The sequence below is a fragment of the Colletotrichum spaethianum genome (assembly GCF_022836535.1).
Source record: "Colletotrichum spaethianum MAFF 239500 DNA, contig02, whole genome shotgun sequence".
In the NCBI taxonomy this organism is placed as follows: Eukaryota; Fungi; Ascomycota; class Sordariomycetes; order Glomerellales; family Glomerellaceae; genus Colletotrichum; species Colletotrichum spaethianum.
In genome coordinates this window covers 1,798,103-1,815,391 of record NW_026054772.1, presented here as the reverse complement: position 1 = coordinate 1,815,391, position 17,289 = coordinate 1,798,103, and the positions used below count along the sequence as shown (strand labels likewise).

Below are 17,289 nucleotides of genomic sequence, written 5' to 3'. Positions count from 1 at the left end.
CAGATACCAGTCTCTTTCACGACAGCTTCCCTGAGTAGACCGGCAAGTATGATGCCCAAAACTGTTTGAAACGCCCACTCTTCTGCAGAAGCCTTGTCATCTGGAGCCTGGCCGACTTCACTTTGCGGTATGCACAGCTGAGAGATCGCACTGCACAAGACGGTGAAATAGTCCGGCGCCAAGACGGCGACTTCAGGCGAGCCCCGGATGCTTGAACAGTAAAGCATAGAAGCCAACATCAGTGGTCTAGGAGCTGAGAAGGTCTGTTTGGTAGGAAGGAAGTGCAACCCTGGCATGCTTTCATGGAATCTGCGAGGTTATGCTTGAGCGTTCTGAAAGGTGGTTCATGTCCGGTAGTAGAATGCACGTACGACAGCCATAGACGCTTGATCAAGGTTTTGTCCCATATGTTTGAACTAACATTAGAAGAACAGCTCCTTCTTAGGACAGTTACTGCACCCCACAGAGCGCCAAAAGAGTTTTCTCCAGGCGTCTCAGGCTCTACTGTCATCAAATCTGGAGATGCGGGCGATTCGACTTCTTCGACGTTGTTAAGTGACGGAAGCCCCAAGTGGTCTTCGATTCGTTTCAAGCGAAGAAAGATGGACTTGTTTAGCAAAGGGCTCTGCTCGTTTGCCTGGAGGAGGGATGCAAGCGAGAGACTTTCACGATGCGAGGCCGACTACAGCAAGCACGGTTGTCAGACAAAGCCACATAGCCTGAACGAGATAGAAACATGGCGGGAATAACGTACATTGGCTCTAGGTACGAAGACACAAGGCACTCCTGCTCGTAAGCATCTTCGGCAGGTGGACCCATTCTCGATTCTACATTTCATCTACATCCGCGAGAGTCATGTCAGAGTCGAGACTTGGCAGAGGGTCTCAACAGACATACCTTCTGCTTTCTACAGTTGACTGAATACGCACGCGAGCATCAGTCTCCACACCAACAGGGCAGGCAAGTATGGTCATTGGGCATGGCTTACCGCACGCCTTGCGGGCCTTACTCGAACCCGACTCCTCGGGCTCAAGCCCCACCGACGCCTTGTCTCTCGCTTGTTGAGCTGGAGCTGACATTGCGAACAGCTTGTGCACTGGTACTTCAAGTCCCACTCTACCATGTGCAACAAATTTGTGTAAAGCGCTGATGTTTGCGGCTTTCCTTTGGCCGGACTGCTGCGCTCGGCGGAGGCCCGGTGAAACAGGTGGGATCGGAGTTGAATTGTCATTTACCGGTTGCGCCGGGGGACACCGGCTTTTGAAGCTTCAAGTCGTTGGTGCTGCAAGAGAAACCTAGACCTGGCACCTGATAGGCCAAAGAACCGTCATTGGAGGAATTTCTGGCCAATTTCGATCGGCCCACCCGGCCCACCCGGCCCGGGTTGGCCGGACGGCAATCCGGTGACAGGCTAAGCTACAGTTAACTAATTAACCAGTTGCCGTTGTGTGCTCCGATGAGATGGTTTTCCGCTGAACGCCGTGATTCCTCATGCGGGTTCAATTCTCCGATGCGAATTACAAAACTTTGCCGCAAATGTTTGGGTACTTGATCGAGTAGCCTGCTGAGAGGTGTTGGCACCCATGAACCTAGCTTTCCATCCAACACTGCCTCGAACCAGCACCCTCTACAGAAGTCGGCGTCTCAATGTCTTATGCCGAGTTCGAAGAAGACCGGGTTCCTAAGCTGATAGCCCACGCCCGGAAAATCGCACATGACTTCGACTTTCCAGCGGAGGAGGTCCGGCGCGCAACACTCCACTTCTTGAAGCAGCTTAGTCAGTAAACCTCCTGTCCGATTGACTTGCCCGCACTAACATGACCAAGACGAGGGACTCCAGCGAGATGGCACCTCAATGTGCCAGATTCCGTCCTTTGTGACAAACCTGCCCAATGGCTCTGAGAAAGGCGTCTGTCTGGCCATCGACCTCGGCGGTACCAACTTGAGAGTATGCTCGGTCGAGTTGAACGGGGATTCTACGTACTCTCTTACTCAGTCTAAGGCGGTGATCCCAAGACATCTTATGTCCGCACCAACCTACAAAGATCTTTTTAGATTCATCGCCTTACAAACCAAGACCTTTTTGGAGAAGTACCATGCTCCAGATTTGGATGCATGGGCTCTGTTGCTGAAAGATGAGAACGTTACCGAGGAGGAACGAAAGAAGCACTGTAAGAGCTTGGGCTTCACTTTCAGTTTCACGTTTGATCAACACGCCATCAACAAGGGAACTCTGATGTATTGGACCAAGTCATTCGACATTCCCGATGCGGTGGGCCGCGATCCCTGTGCAATGCTGCAGGAAGCCCTTGACGAACAGCAGTTGCCTCTCCTGGTCACTGCTCTCGCAAACGACACGGTTGGCACTTTGGCGGCCCGAGCCTACACATCGCCCGGTCAGTCTAGTAATGTGGTTGGTGCGATCTTTGGAACGGGAACCAATGGCGCCTACATGGAACGCATCTCTCGTATTACCAAGCTGCATTCCAAAAAGGTGTTCCGGGACTCGGAACCAAATGCAATGATGGCGCTCAATACAGAGTGGGGTGGTTTTGACAACAAGCTTGAGGTGCTGCCAACAACGAAATACGATCGCGAGCTGGACCGGGACTCCGTCAACCCAGATGACCAACACTTTGAGAAGAGGATATCCGGCATGTATCTGGGCGAGATCCTTCGACGGATTCTCGTCGACCTAGTCCAGTCACAGCCAGGTCTTCTTGAGCTCAAGGTCTCTGAAGATTCTTTGCTTCATGTACCCGACAGTATCGACAGCTCGCTCTTGTCTATGGCGGTTAAGGATGACACCCTGGAGCTGGAGCACGCACGGCGCGAAATATCAAGAGTGCTCGAAGCCACCCATGTATCAGTGAACGACGCGAAAGCTATTCGGATTCTTTCTGAAGCGATTGGTCGGAGATCCGCGAGATTGTCTTCTGTTGCGATTGCTGGGGTCGCCCTGCAATCTGGAATCTTCGGGCCAAAGACTGTTGCACAACTTTCGCCGTCTTGGAGTTTGGGCATCAATATCCTTAAGCCCATTCTCTATGGTGTTCAGAGTCTTTGGAAGCTCCTTGCAAGCTGGCTCCATGTCAAGATCCGAGATACCGCCCCCCAAAAGGCGTCTTCGAGCTCAGTTGATGACTCCAATTCTACTGAAGCCGACGGCGAGGATGAAATCATTGATATTGGCGTCGATGGATCTTTGGTCGAACATTTCCCTAACTTTGAGAAGCATCTTCGAGAAGCTCTTAAAGATATCCCTGAGATCGGCGACCATGGAGACAAAATGATTAAAATAGGGATGGCTAGAGATGGCAGCGGTGTTGGGGCTGCGCTGATTGCATGGGCAGCAAGATCGTAATACAGGCAGAACACGACCCCAAAACCAACATCTAGATTTTCCACTTTCATCAATCACGAAGCACCACCACGACCAATCGCAAGTGCTCAATAACTCTATCCCCGCCAAAAGAATCATCCAGCATGGTAAGCCTGGCCTCTTTCTTTCGCGATTCTTCCGCCGAAGGCACAGGATCAAAACTAGATTCGAGCACCGTTCCAGTTGTTGCATTGAGTGAGAAAAACAGGCCAAAACCGAGACAGAACAAATTCCCGTCCTCGTCCATCATTCAGCCGACTCCATCCCCGCCCGGGCTTGGCTTCCCTAAGTAGTTTTCGCTGGGATACCTTGTTTTTTAAAAGGCTGTGAGCGGCTAGCAGAGTGTGTGCTGCCAGACATCAAACATCCACCGCATCACACCAGAGCAAGAGACCCTCAAAAACAAAAACAAAAAGACTCCTCAAAGTGTGTTTCGCACGCCAACGCCTAGGCATCCTCGACGAGGACCCGGACATTCTGGAACCGGAGGACCATGAAGGTGACGAGCTGGAGGAGCTGAAAACGCAGGGAGCCACGCTTCCCCGGACGCTAATGGCCACAAAAGCTCCCCGAGAAGTAACAATCGTCCAGCCGGCCCCCAGCCATGACGGCTCATCTACCTTCGCGGCATTCTTCGTCTTGGAAACCAGTCGAAACCCGGACGCCGCTGACCAACGGCCCCGGTTTGGCCTGGTCATCTACGACACTGCAACTGGCGCGAACGCGACCCGGGCTGGGAGGCTGGCGCGCGTCATGTTCGATCGCACCATGAGCGAACGCAGGAGAGCTGAGAACGAACCGGACAGGATTGAGGTCGTCGCGCTCATAACGTCTACCGAATCCGCCCTCCTGACGCCCCGCGACCGCGCTGAGGAATGTATTCGCCACTTTGAGCAGGAGAGGAACAACCGTCTCACCATTGCTGATCTAGTGGATGCCAAGTCGTGGTTTCTCCCGGAGCGTATTAATGATGAATGGTACGCCTGGGGGATCATCGTAATTGACCGCCTAGAGGAGCAATGGGAGGGGGCTCTGGGCTACTTGGAGGACCACCCTAACAAGGATTCACATGCCGTCTTGGAGGAGGACGCCTTCAACAGCCCGTTTGGGAGTTTCATCGCAGTCTACTGGCAGCCACGCGAAGAGATGTGGGAACGTTGCGAGGAGCCTGTGTCGCCTGAAGCACGTGTTTGGTTGAATCGGATGAAATTGGAGTTAGTTGGGCGCATGCTGGGAGCCGAGGGATTGTCGCGGAGCGTCAGTAGGTTCTATGGGCACTTTTTGCCAGAAGGAATATTGGATCGAGAGTTGGAAGCGACTAGAATAAGGACATAGTTATATACGACTGAACTGCCAATGCTAGCCGTTGATTCAGGAACAGAGGGTAAAAGAGGAGGTTTTCTGCCGAGTGGTGAGGTTCTATTTTTATCTAAATGTGTAAAGTCACGTACATAAACAAGGACACAAGTTTCATGGATAACTGAACAAAAGAAGATAACAAAATACTCTGAAAGATCGGTATAACAATGCAGGCCAAGTCGAAATATCATTTAGATACGTGTCGGAGCCGTAAGATTCACCAGTGTTCCGTCTCCCCTGACCGTCATAGACGGGTTCCCTGTGGCGCCGAAGACAGACCACCCCGTCCCGCCGGATCCTGGCCGCGGAAATTTGGCACAGGCGGCGGTGGCCCATCCGCTGTTACCAAAAGCCGAGTTGAACCACGCTGGATCGTCAACGTTAGACTTGGAACAGTCTCGCTTACCATCAGCCTTGAGTGAGGTATAGTAAGCCTGGTACCAGGCCCTGGCTTGGCTGGCAAAGGTCGCGGCGTTACTCTCAACGATGAGCAGCGTATCCTCGATATACCGTGCGTACAGCGCGCGCAACGAAAGGTTGCCGCCGGCGCTGTTAATCGGCGCGCCAGGCCAAGTGTTCCAGAAGTTGGCTAACTGGTTGTCAAAGAACCAGCAGAGCCATTTTTCCGAGGTCACGGGGACCTGGCCGGACTTGCAGCCCCGTATGCTGGGCTTCTTTGGAAAAGAGGAAATTTCCACTACTCAGATCAACCTTGGAATTGGTTTCTTTGGCCGGTCTTGTGAGCTGTCCGTTACTTCGTCGTGCTCGGGGATTGGATGTTCAGCAGCAGGATTTGGTACGGCAGGTCAATGTACCGGCACGCCAGGCTTCTAATTCTACGACGAGATTCAACAGAAATTCGGCAAGACCGCAAGCAATTACAATGACAAGACTGCGACCAGCTATTTGAAGCAAGTTAATTCCCTGCTCTTCCGTTCCATCTTACTACTGCGAATCCTAACGTCTTGAACAGCTACGACGGTGACCAATGAATCTCATTCGAGAACCGGGATTCCATTATCGAAAGGGTGAAGTACGCCAATACTAAAGGCCTGCTCGGCCTCGCCATTTATCCTATCGACATGGACGATGATGCAAACACCCTCCTCAACGCCACTCTCTACCCAGTCGGCCCCGGAAGGTTCTCGTTGACCCCAAAGCTCTCTCGCATGGTAATACACAGTCGCAAACTTGGCGATATGAGTCGCATCTTCCTGTTCGCTGCCTGGTTTCATCCCCAACTTCAATAGCCAATATGAAAAGACCAATATCACGGCTCATCAGATAGGGCAGCGCATCAATCGGCCGGCTGGCCCTTCACCTATACAGATATCCGCTACTTCTTCCAGCAGGGAGTTTTCTTGTTCTTTCAGTTTCCCCAGCCCGAATAATTTAAAGTAAGTGAGACCTCATGGGCCCTATTTCCCGCGGAGGCTCACGAGGCCCAGCAAAGTCGTATATCACACCTTTAGGTGGCAGCTTTCCCCGACACCATAGGCAAAATCTATATCAGGCCAGTCGAAATTTCTCACTTTATCTCCAAGCTAAAACCAGTCAGATTATCAAATGAAATACCAGCTACTCATCCATAATAATTATGTGAATAATTCGACGAACTGTACTACTAACCTATTCCAGTATACTAGAGAAGTGTTGAGAACACCACCCGGCTAATGGAGTGGTATGGTTGTGGTCTGCTTCTCTCAAGCGGCGTGCGAGTGGCATATAATAGCAGGCCGTGATCTCTTAGTAAAGTGATCTAGTAATATGAAAGCGGAATCGAGCGACAAGTGCTGAGCCTGGAAAGCGTCCAGGTAGCGTGTTAGTCAAATCGTGCGTTCAGGTATTTGTGTAGCTCTCAACTACTTGAGTATCAACATTGATTGCCAGGACTAAGGCTCCGCATTAAGGCTCTTTCATCCAAACAGATTTTATCCATTAGCAATCCTTCTGTAAACGTTGTTATCACAACTGTCGCAAATGGCAGCAGAGGTAGGATCAGCAAGAGACGGTCCAATATGCGACTCAACATGAGGAAAAATCCACAGGCGTCACGGAGCAAAACTCGACACTGGGCGCTGACCTTAACAACCTCAATGCGGCGCTTCCCATTGGCGATCGCGAGTGCGAGCCTGATACTACAGAGAGATCGGGTGCAGGCAGCCATGGAGGGATGCCAGGACTGAAGATATAAACCCGATAGCAATCGGCAGGGCGGTTTTAATTCTAAAAGCTTGTGATCACATCACTCAGAAGGCGAGAAACTCAGGTCTATGGCGGCATGGTAATCCTTTTGGTCTGTTTGCATTGCACTTGGTGTGTTAACCTTTCATAAGCGGAGTTCAAGTTGTGGACACAAAGGCAAACCGGACCTAGCGAGGCAGTATGCAGCTTGTGGGGGAAGAAAATGGGTCAACAAAAGTGAAAAGTAAAAAACCGGAGGGATAACAGTCATTGCGAGTTCCAATAAGCTATATACGAGGCTGGAAAAAAGGCAAAAACACGAGGTCGTGCCCGGGTTCGAACCGGGGTTGCCGGAATAAGCGATTTTGATGTTATCAAAATCCGGAGTGATTACCACTACACTACACAACCGCTGTTATTGATGGAATGACAAACTATTTTAGACAACTATCACCCACACATCCACATGGTGCCCACACACAGTCGATGACTCATGCATTTGCCTCCACACGGGGCCAAGGCGCGGAGAGCACCTCCAGGTCATCAACCACACTTTAATTCTATGCTTGTTTTGCATGGTGTACGAACATGATAAAACCACTCGAGCCATGCTACAGAGCGATCTTCTCCAGAAAATTGTTTGCAGCCAGGCAAAGCGCATTCTAGACTGCAAAGGCGCCGCTTAACCAGAGATTTGGGCACTTCTAATGTTCAAGGCTGAATTAATCTTGGGGCGTCTAAACCAGTTATGGTAGATGTTCCGCAAGGGCTATTTCTCACGACGCGATGCGGTGTGCACAGTGGACGTCTGGATCGCTACGCTACATTCCCAATTGATTCACAGAACGACAGATATCTTGCCCGCTTGAAATTCTAAGATTCCTATTAAAAAAGTGTTAAAGTGAAACTCTTATTTCATATTTCTTTTGTATCAAACTATTCGGCTGCGAACTCCGCATTTTCCTTCACTCTGCTCACCTCCCGACTTAATTCTTTTCTGAGCATAGCTTAGGGTGTTAAATCTTACTGTTGCATTCCTGGCCCCCAACCTCCCCTGGCCCTGACAATGATGAACTTTAGACAGGCAAAAGACGGGACTATGAAAACCTCACACGGCCTCATGCGTATGTTATGCAGTGATGTGAGAGCGCTGGCGACATGAAGCTTGCGTTCAAATAAGTACGGCTTCGGGTGTTTCCACCTGTTGCGCTGCCGGTTTCGCGCAATCCAAGTGAGTAGCCCCAGCCTCTGCCGCAAGACTTGTTTCCGATGCTGATGCTAACCAGCGCTCTCTGCCTCTTTTGCTTCTGCCACTGGCAATCTTACTGGTTCAGCCAGGCCCTGCAACCGTGGCCGACATTCCAGGAGTCTTCAGACCAGTCTATCCGCTCATGCCCGTCTCACAGGCAGACGGAATCTTGAAGTATCTCAAGGGCCTACACAAGATCCTTGAGCACCGACCTACGAGGTCTTCAGCAAGGAAAGCTACAGCCAGGAAACCTACGAGATGAAGGGGCTGAAGACTGTCATTTGACGAGGCAGCGTCAGTGAATACTCTTCATCCACCTCTGATTCCCGCGTGACGTGGCAGGATACGCTCATGTGGTACATCACCCGCGACAATGCGCACTGGAATTTCAGTACGACCATCCTGGATATTTGGGGTTCCACCCTAGTTGCCACCATCGTCACCAATCGGTCGCTTCCCGTCGGACTTACAGGGCCATCTCTTAGTCAACGTTGTAGAGATCATGCGCTGTGAGGGGAATTGGACGGAAGCGGGAGCACGCTAGCAGGGCGGCTCTGATTCCAGTATACAACTCTCTTGGCTCTTTTCGCAGCAGTCAATTCTTATTGGTCAGGCCTACTACGGCATGGCTAGTATCCAAAATCTCCTCAGCTTCGCGGCCTGTCTGGACGCTGTCACTTTCTGCAAATACGCCATTAATGAGTACTTGAACAATCCCTGCGTCAGGCTGTGCTCCACGTCTGAGCCTGGGCCAAAACTATCAGTCCAGACATGATCAGAGTAGGCCCACCGTGCTACAGCCTTCACTTTTGGATACTTGAGACTGACACCAAGAGCATCACGCTATGACAGGCATCGGTTGGGCAGCCCAGGCCGAACTCGTAGCTCAAATTCAAGGCCTCGATCTCTACAGCCAGGGGGGCCAACTTGCTCTTGAAAGGTGCCAACTACACAGCTAAGTTCAATCTGAACCAGACGGTGACTTATGACCCGAAGTGGTTCCGGTGTGAGGTAATGCTTGTGAATGGGCCTTGGAGCACTATTTTTCAATACGAGCGCGATGTTACGGCGCCGAACCCAATGTGGGACATCTCTGATGCTACCACTATGTAGTGAAAAAGAAGTTGAAGGCGCCGTGGATAACTAAAGCGAAGCAGACTATCGAGCCCGAGAGTCAACTGACAGGGTCGAACCATACAAGTTGGGGAGGTCTAATCTGTGCTGGCTAGGTACCCTTGATGGTCGAGGCATTTGACCAACGTTAGACAATTTCGAACCCATTCTTGTAAGACCTTGGATTCATATCATTTCTTTTACGGCTGAGTTTGGTGTCTTTGCAATAGACTCATATATGTGACTTGGTAGACAGATTATCAACATTTACGAGCGTTCCTTGGGCCAATTTGAAGATTGATTAACGCTTAGTCTGTAGCACGACATGAGATTCCGGGGAATGGATAGCGAGGCCCCTTCAGAATGGACATAGATATATGAAACTAGCTAAACGAGAGAAACAGAAGGCCTGATATAGTCCTTCAGCTACCAGTTATCAACATGGTAAGACAACACGGGAGAAAATGATTTTGCATAGTTTCTTGACTATACACGGTATGAGCCTTATTCGAGTCTGTAGAGAAGAGTTCCAAACCCTAACTGGTCGTATCCGCCGCTGTTCGGGCCGTAATCTCCACCACCACCCTCCGCACCCCCGGCGTTCTCAACGACGAGGTCACGCATCGACTCAGTCCAAGAAGCATTCAGACCCTTGATGACGCCGTATTGAGCGTAAAGAAGCTCCCATATTGGCCGAAATTGTCCTCGCCCATTGTCGCTGATGGCCGTCGCGGTCCCCTGGCTGTTAGTCAAATTCGTAAAGGGAACGTCGTATCCAAGGTTGTACTTTGCGGCGTATTCCGCGCTTGATTACTCGTTAGTCATGGCCATAATTACTGCGCACAGAGAGAAATACCCCGTAAGTATTCTGTTGTCAAGATAGGCAAACAAATCGTCACCTTGGTTGTACGACTGCTGAGCAAAGACGCCGAGAAGTGCAAAGTCCAGCAGAGCATGACCCTGATCACGCCCGGCTTCCTGGCCTTGGCCGAGAGTTTTATTCGAACCAGGCTCATCGTGCAACTTCCAGATAGCAATTTTGATGGCGCCGTTGCCTGCTCCATTCTGAAAGTAGTTGACTGCCTCGTCATACATGGTTCTGTTATCCGACAGAATGCCAATAGCCTGCATGGTGCATATGTTCGCAAGGTCCCAATTCGCCCAGTAGTGGTCGATGACAGCGCCATTGTGTTTGATGAGAAAATCGTGGTTCATAGGGTAGAATATGCTCTGCAGCATCTTGATCGCCGCAGGAAGGCCGTTCCATGCGCTCCATTCCCGAAGTATCTCGGCTGCGTTCGCGAGTTGGTAGCCGTAGATGCCACTTGCGAGGAACTTGTCTGAAGAACCGTTGATGTACTTGAGCGAGCTGCTCCAACTGTCTAGGATTCTGGCCGATGCATTTGCGTGTGATTCATTGCCGGTTATCTTCCAATAAACAGCGTTAGCGTATGCGGCAGCTGCGTCGCGGAAGAGAGATGCATAGTTTTCCGGGTTGCATTCACGGCCAGCGCCGCCGCGGCATACGGTCTCCTTAGAATTTGGAGTATAGGCGGCGTTGGCGCGAGTTGCGAGCTTGTTTCGGCCGGTGGTCCATGGTTCCTTGTTAGCAGCGAGGAAGCCCGTAATACGTTGGAAGTCATTGGCCGTATGCAGCAGTCCTGGGTGCTTGAATACAGAAGTTGCGCTCGCTTGAGATGCCAATAAAAAGGACCCCGAGAGGGCAAGAAATTGACAGTGAAAGCTGCTGAACTTCATGTTGTCTTCAAGAGGTTTGAAAGAGGTCTTGAGTAACTTGGACTATAGATTTACAAACGAGGGTTCGATGAAGGCCGCTCTCTTAAGCTTGAGGAGTCTTGCCCGCTAATTAGACTGTACCCGTCTCCTCTCTTCCATGCTTTGCTTTCCCTGTGGTACCGATAAACCATTGGGCCCAATATCATTTAATAACCCCGGGACTTCTCCCGACCATGGTAAGGATAGCGGATGGCCTTGCATGTGTATGTGAGATACTACCTAGACAAGCACGAGAAATCTGACAGGTCTCTCGTTGGGCCTCAAGAGACCCATGTATGTAAGGGGTATGCCAGCTGCGTATGAAGGTCTAATGTGTGGGGTTGAGCAGCCTAGCGGCTGATCCCGGGCTACCTCAATCATGAGCGGGATCAATCCCGGCATCTTCTCCGTACAAAAAATTCACAATCCGCAGAATTATGTTGACAAAGATTAGGGAGCATTGTAAAATACAAGCTGCGAGTTCAGCAGTATGAGAGTGCCAAATGACACTAGCTTATATGTTAGCATGAGCAAAACCAAGATTAATATGCTGGTGTTATGGATTAGTTGGATGGCCTGCAATTATTGTGCCTACTTCCAAATATGGATAAGTGCCTCTTACATACACCGGAACGCTATGTTAGCTGAAGCTTCTTTAATCCCGGCAGCGAGCCGTGAAAGGCGGCCTTCTAATTGCAAGAAAACTTGCGTGTTTTCTTACTTCATCCGGATGCTTTGTGCAGGGTCGAACATTATTAATCAACATTGCATTCAGGGTCTGGACAAACGACACGTCAAAGTCCTTTTCTGCGGAAATTTCTTGACATGGTTGGACGCAAAACTATGCTATAATTAGGGTGAAAAGAACTAGAGGATAACTCATACACCAAGTGTGATTGCTACAAGGCTGTCAATCAGGGAGGAGTGCAGGTAACCTTGAAGCAATGACTAAGAAGACAATAGCTCGTCCGGAAATGCCAACTTTAGCTTGACGAACTGTCTTATGTCAATTAAACCGCAGTTAAGGCAGCCCCAAAACGTATTCCCTTGGATCTTTAACTACAAGGTTTGTAATCGGTCTGCTCCATGCATTGCCCTTTCGTATCGTACATAATTTTTATTCCTAATTTTGAACCGTGTCATTGAAGTTGCCGAGCCGCTAACAGGTCTCGAACCACTGCAGGTGGCCCGCATAACCCCTATCAACAGTACCGTGAACTATTCATGAAGGGGCCCTGTTAGTTCTGGAAGTGCTCTGCAATTTACGTTCAAGTCAATTGTTGACGGACAGGTCTTCACAACAACTGGCACATACGGCCGTAATACGAATATCAATTAGAACGCCAGATCATACGACGATACTCCGTACAGAATGGTATACATATGATATTGGAACAACTTCAACGCTTTAAACTTTTTGACTTCAGTAGCATGCAACAGGAATGTTCAACAATCAGTTGGTTCACGTAGTCATTATTGTACGCTAGCCAACAGCTGTTGAAGTGGCTTCACTGGATGCAAGCTTCGAAAGACCTTTGATTCCAGACTTGCATGACAATGCCAGCACAAGGGTTAGTTTGACAAAGTCTGCTGAGCATTCGCTCTGAGAGTTCAATCGATCGACGTATAATTCTATTTTTGAATGATTAGTCATCCCCGGAGTGTATGCACAATGACTGAGCAGCAAAAGCGTCGACTTGAATGCAACGTGCTAGGAAGTTGGCAATGATTACGTGAACCGTAGGAGAAGTCGCCAATTGAATGTTGCCCGTTAGGACTTGGCGGACTCGGTTTCGTGAGCCATCGATGCCAAATCGGGGTTGCCGAGCCCGCTAGTAGGACACAACGGTATCTCGACACTCCGACATGAGACCCACACTACCGCATCATGTTACGACACTGGATGTCATTGATTTATCAGACGAGAAATGGTCGTATCCTTCGGGGGCCTAAGCGGCGTGCGTGCATACAATCTGTCTCTCATCCCAGCGAGAAACGGACTTTTGCGAGATCCGACCACTCCGTTTGCCGAGGTGTCTCCACCCCGTCCCGCGGGGTCTTCTGAACGGAGCATTGAATGTTGTGGTTGAGGCCACTTTTGTGAAGGATGTCACTGGTGGTCTGTTGAAGGAGAGTTTTGCGGCGCTGGCCAAGTCCGCTGCGGGGATGCTCCTAATTGGCGCCTCATCTTGTGTCCCAGTCCCGATAAAGTCGACTGTGCCCATTATGTGAAGCTCAGAAAAACCTCGCAGGCAAATTCATCTTCTTTACCTCAAGAATTGTTTGTCTTTCAACATAGCATTATTCACAACTTTACCATCTCACCAAACCATGGCGCAAGCATTCGGCAACCTCCCCAGCGGGGTTCTCAAGTCACCTGAGAAGTTCACACTTCGAGTCCCGGACCAAGATCTGGATGATTTTAAGCAGCTCTTGAAGTTGTCCAAAATCGGCCCGGAGACCTGGTATAACAAGCAAGATGGTGGAGCTTTTGGCACCACCCGTGAATGGCTCATCAATGCCAAAGACGCCTGGCTCAAGTTTGACTGGAGGAAGCAGGAAGACCGCATCAACTCATTCCCAAACTTCAAGTCCAAAGTTGAGAATTCAGAACTGGGAACTGTGGAGATGCACTTTACAGGTCTTTTCTCGAGCAAAAAGGACGCAGTTCCCATCATTTTCATGCACGGCTGGCCGGGCTCGTTTCTAGAGTTCTTCCCGATACTTGATTTGCTGGTAAACAAATACACTCCGAACACCCTGCCGTATCACGTTATTGTACCGTCGCTACCTGGGTATGGACTCTCGTCGGGCTCGATCCCCCTGGACAAGGAGACGCGTCAGGAAGCAGTGGCTGCCTCACTCCATCAGTTGATGCTGGATTTGGGATTTGGCGGAGGCTACGCCGCTCAAGGCGGCGATGTTGGAAGTTTCATGGCCAGGTACATGTCTGCGTACAAGGAATGCAAAGCATTTCATCGTGAGTCATATCAGTTGGGGATCTCGGAACTGTTGCTGACGAAACTTCAGTGAACATGCTTTTCCCAGGAGCAGAGGACGAAGTTGGCAGCCCCGATGCGCTTCCACAGCAAGAACTTCAACTTTTGCAAAAGATGGCGACCTGGCGCTCAACAGGAACCTCGTATGCCTTGGAACATGGATTGAGACCTGCGACTATCGGTTTGGTTTTGTCTGCGAGCCCACTGGCTTTGCTGGCTTGGTGAGATTAAGCTACCAACATACCTCAAACAGCGCTCAGTACTTACGCATGAATGATTATAGGATCGGAGAGAAGTACTTGGAATGGGTAGACCCACGTTTTCCTCTTCAGTTGGAGACAATACTTGAATTGGTTAGCCTCTACTGGTTTACGTCTACCTTCCCGAGGAGCATCTATCCATACCGTCCAATGGCCGAGAACATGACTACCGGAAAACCCATCAAGATCGCGACATCGAAAGAAACTCCTTTGGCGTACTCGGCCTTTCACAGTGAGCTCAGCTTCATGCCAAAGCTTTGGGCTGAGAAGGTTTACCCGAACCTGAAGCAATATCGTTCGCACGACAAGGTAGGCATCTTGTATATCTGAGATCTCCATCTATATCACCTGTGGGGTGCTGACACAACAACAGGGAGGCCACTTTGCTGCTCTTGAGCAACCGGAGATATTGCTGCAGGATGTAGAAGATTTCCTTAAATCTGTACAGATCACGGGCTAAGATCTAGCCAAAGATGTTTCAAGATGATCAATTCTTTTTATCCAAGCCCGACCTCATAGCCTTACATGTATATTGACTTGAGGTTCTTTGTATTCCATGCCATTCTCGTATGGGCCCAGCGGCCGTGATTCCTGCGAATAGGCGATAGGTCCGTCTATTCTCGTAACAGATGTGTATCTACGTCTTCGCTGCCAATATCTATAACCACCAGATGAGTTAGCATCGACCAGATCTGACGGTCACAAGGGGGACTTACACGCAAGCACCAATGATACCAGCTAGAACGACGACACCAACGCCGACGCTGACCCCAATGATGATCTTCTTGTCAACTCCTCCAATTTTACCTTCAAATACCTCTGCAGGGCTGGTGCCAGTGGCAGACGGAGTAGAAGTAGAAGGAGGAGGAGGAGTGAACACCTTCGGGGATCCACTGGTGGATATCAAAGACTGAGCGTCGGATCCGAAGTTGACAACCTTTTGCACCGCGGCTTGAGTTGCCGTTGGAAATGTAGCGTCCACTCCTGAGGCCACAGCTGTGACAAAAGTCTCGGTCGCGACAAACTTCTTCAGGCTCTGAAGCTGAGGCGGACAGTTGACGAAACCCGTTGTTAAGCACTCAATGGCCGTGTAGGTCACCTTCTTGCTCAATGTTGTCGTCGTCAGCTCCTCGTCTCTCTTAGCCTTGGTTGGCGTCGCGGATACGCTAGCTACTATAGTCGAGGGTTCCCGACGGATGGCGCAGCCATCCGCGAGAGTTGTGTAGAAAATCGGGATCTGGGTGCTTGGCACGGGACCCCAAACGCGATTTCCAATCTGCACCGACGCTCCGGCTGCCGCGCCCAGGGCAAACTGGTATGCGTTGACGGCACGAAGAAGACAGCCGTCCTCGTCGGGCGTCGGAAGTGCAGTGACATTGGTGCTGAGCTCGGCAATGTTGGCAAAAATGCCGACTTGGATTCCGGCGGAAGCACCTGGTATCGTGAAGTTGTTGTTGAAGAGCTCAACTTCTTTGCTGTCGACTGGAGAAGAAAGCTCGATGCCAGCGCTGACACCAACTCGAAGGACGGCTTTGAGCACTACGCCCGCGCTTTCGATGATGACTGGCAAGAACTCGAACTGACCGCCGTTGCTATGATTTGTGATAAGCCACATAACTCCAGTAGGTCGCTACTCATGGGGAAAGATGACACTTACAAGTTTACGCTCGAAACGTTCTTGGAGAACAAGGCAATGTCGAAACCAATGCTGTCGTCCATCCGAATATGGAACCCGCTGCTCATTTGGACCTCGCTCTCCACGCTCAAGATAAGATCAATTGCGAACACAACCCCAAGCATCAAGTCATCACCAATCTTTGACCCCAGAGGGGTCGTCGAGCTGTACAAGTTAAGAGTGTACGACAAGCCAGCAGAAAGTGTAGTGTCCAGTTGCATGTAAAGCTCCAAGTCGTCGAATCCGAACCCAAGGCTCGCTGACGGGAAGTCAGGAATACCGACGTCAAAAGTGATATTCAGGGGCGGAAAGTCAAAATCGTCGGCGTCCAGACCGTCAGCTAGTTTGTTTGCGACCCCGGACACGTAGTCCTTGGCGTACGTTGTGATGTTGTCAAAGGTCTCTACAAATTCGTTCCCAATGTCCTTGACTACTTGGGTCGCATTGAAAGTTCCATCGATGGTGAGATGAGCGCTGGCCTTGCCCTTGATGTAGCATTTTGCGCAGACGATGTTGATGCCGCCTTCTAGCGTGACATTAACACTCCCTGCTTTTCCTGACTGTTCACTTCGTTGATGGGGAATGTCAGCAATCATGCTTCTAGGCAGCACCGATGCGGGGAGGGCTTTACAATCTGAAGAGAACTGCATTATCAAAGCTTCGGTCCAACGATGTGCTGTTACTGAACTTGGTCTCTCTTCCTTCGACCCCAGCATTGTAAAGACGTCGCTGGATAGTCCGCAAGGTTTCTGAGGCTGTTCTACCAGGGCTGCTTCGCACTGCCAACTCAACTGGAGCCTGACCCGCAGTGAAAGTACAGAACAGGGGAAATGTCCATAGCAGGGCAAGAAGTCGCGGCAGCATTGTGCTGGTGCTGGTTTTGAGGTAAAGTTAATCTAAAGCATCAAGCCAGGATTTGATATCGTCGGGAGACTGGGGAAGACATTTCGTTTTTGAATGTTCTGCAGCCCAGTATACTTTGGTTTGATATCCACAAACCCGCCGGAAGACTACGAGCAGGGTCCCTAGAAAACTGAAATAGCTCGTGCGGTTGGCTTGGTTGGTGAAATAGGCCCCCGTCCTTGTGTGGTGTCTCGTCTGAATGCAGGGGTCGAACAGCTGCGGTGGTTACACGACCAGAGGCGGTGGCCGGACCCTCAAATCCTACAGCCTGACTACAAAAAGGATTGAACGTGTTGGTGGAAGCTTCAAACGCGATCATTCCAGACGATGCAGCCTGGTGGTAGTTGATAGTATCAGTTAATGGCGCGATTCATATTTGGTCTCTGTCT

The 17,289-nt window shown here is 50.3% G+C and overlaps 5 protein-coding genes and 1 non-coding gene across 6 annotated transcripts; 2 read left to right on the top strand and 4 right to left on the bottom strand.

The window, feature by feature from the left end:
- Nucleotides 1-1,647: 1,647 nt before the first annotated feature.
- ColSpa_01385 (glucokinase) lies at nt 1,648-3,364 on the top strand (the record flags this gene model as incomplete). Its single annotated transcript, XM_049267597.1, has 2 exons — nt 1,648-1,777; nt 1,827-3,364. The coding sequence occupies 2 exons, from the start codon at nt 1,648-1,650 to the stop codon at nt 3,362-3,364; spliced, it is 1,668 nt and encodes a 555-aa protein (XP_049123554.1).
- A 570-nt stretch (nt 3,365-3,934) lies between these two features.
- ColSpa_01384 (uncharacterized protein) lies at nt 3,935-4,717 on the top strand (the record flags this gene model as incomplete). The annotated part of the gene is made up of 1 exon (XM_049267596.1): nt 3,935-4,717. The coding sequence occupies one exon, from the start codon at nt 3,935-3,937 to the stop codon at nt 4,715-4,717; it is 783 nt and encodes a 260-aa protein (XP_049123553.1).
- Nucleotides 4,718-4,932: 215 nt separating this feature from the next.
- On the bottom strand, nt 4,933-5,362 carry ColSpa_01383 (uncharacterized protein; the record flags this gene model as incomplete). The annotated part of the gene is given in 3 exon segments (XM_049267595.1): nt 4,933-5,108; nt 5,148-5,334; nt 5,351-5,362. 3 exon segments carry the CDS (start codon nt 5,360-5,362, stop codon nt 4,933-4,935), a joined length of 375 nt encoding a protein of 124 aa, XP_049123552.1.
- Nucleotides 5,363-7,246: 1,884 nt separating this feature from the next.
- Nucleotides 7,247-7,336, bottom strand: ColSpa_tRNA_034. Its single transcript is given in 2 exon segments — nt 7,247-7,281; nt 7,300-7,336. It is a non-coding gene; the product is annotated as a tRNA-Gln (tRNA).
- A 2,455-nt stretch (nt 7,337-9,791) lies between these two features.
- On the bottom strand, nt 9,792-11,045 carry ColSpa_01382 (uncharacterized protein; the record flags this gene model as incomplete). Its single annotated transcript, XM_049267594.1, has 2 exons — nt 9,792-10,092; nt 10,144-11,045. The coding sequence occupies 2 exons, from the start codon at nt 11,043-11,045 to the stop codon at nt 9,792-9,794; spliced, it is 1,203 nt and encodes a 400-aa protein (XP_049123551.1).
- Nucleotides 11,046-15,034: 3,989 nt separating this feature from the next.
- Nucleotides 15,035-16,593, bottom strand: ColSpa_01381 (uncharacterized protein; the record flags this gene model as incomplete). Its single annotated transcript, XM_049267593.1, has 2 exons — nt 15,035-15,914; nt 15,980-16,593. 2 exons carry the CDS (start codon nt 16,591-16,593, stop codon nt 15,035-15,037), a joined length of 1,494 nt encoding a protein of 497 aa, XP_049123550.1.
- Between the last annotated feature and the right edge of the window lie 696 nt (nt 16,594-17,289).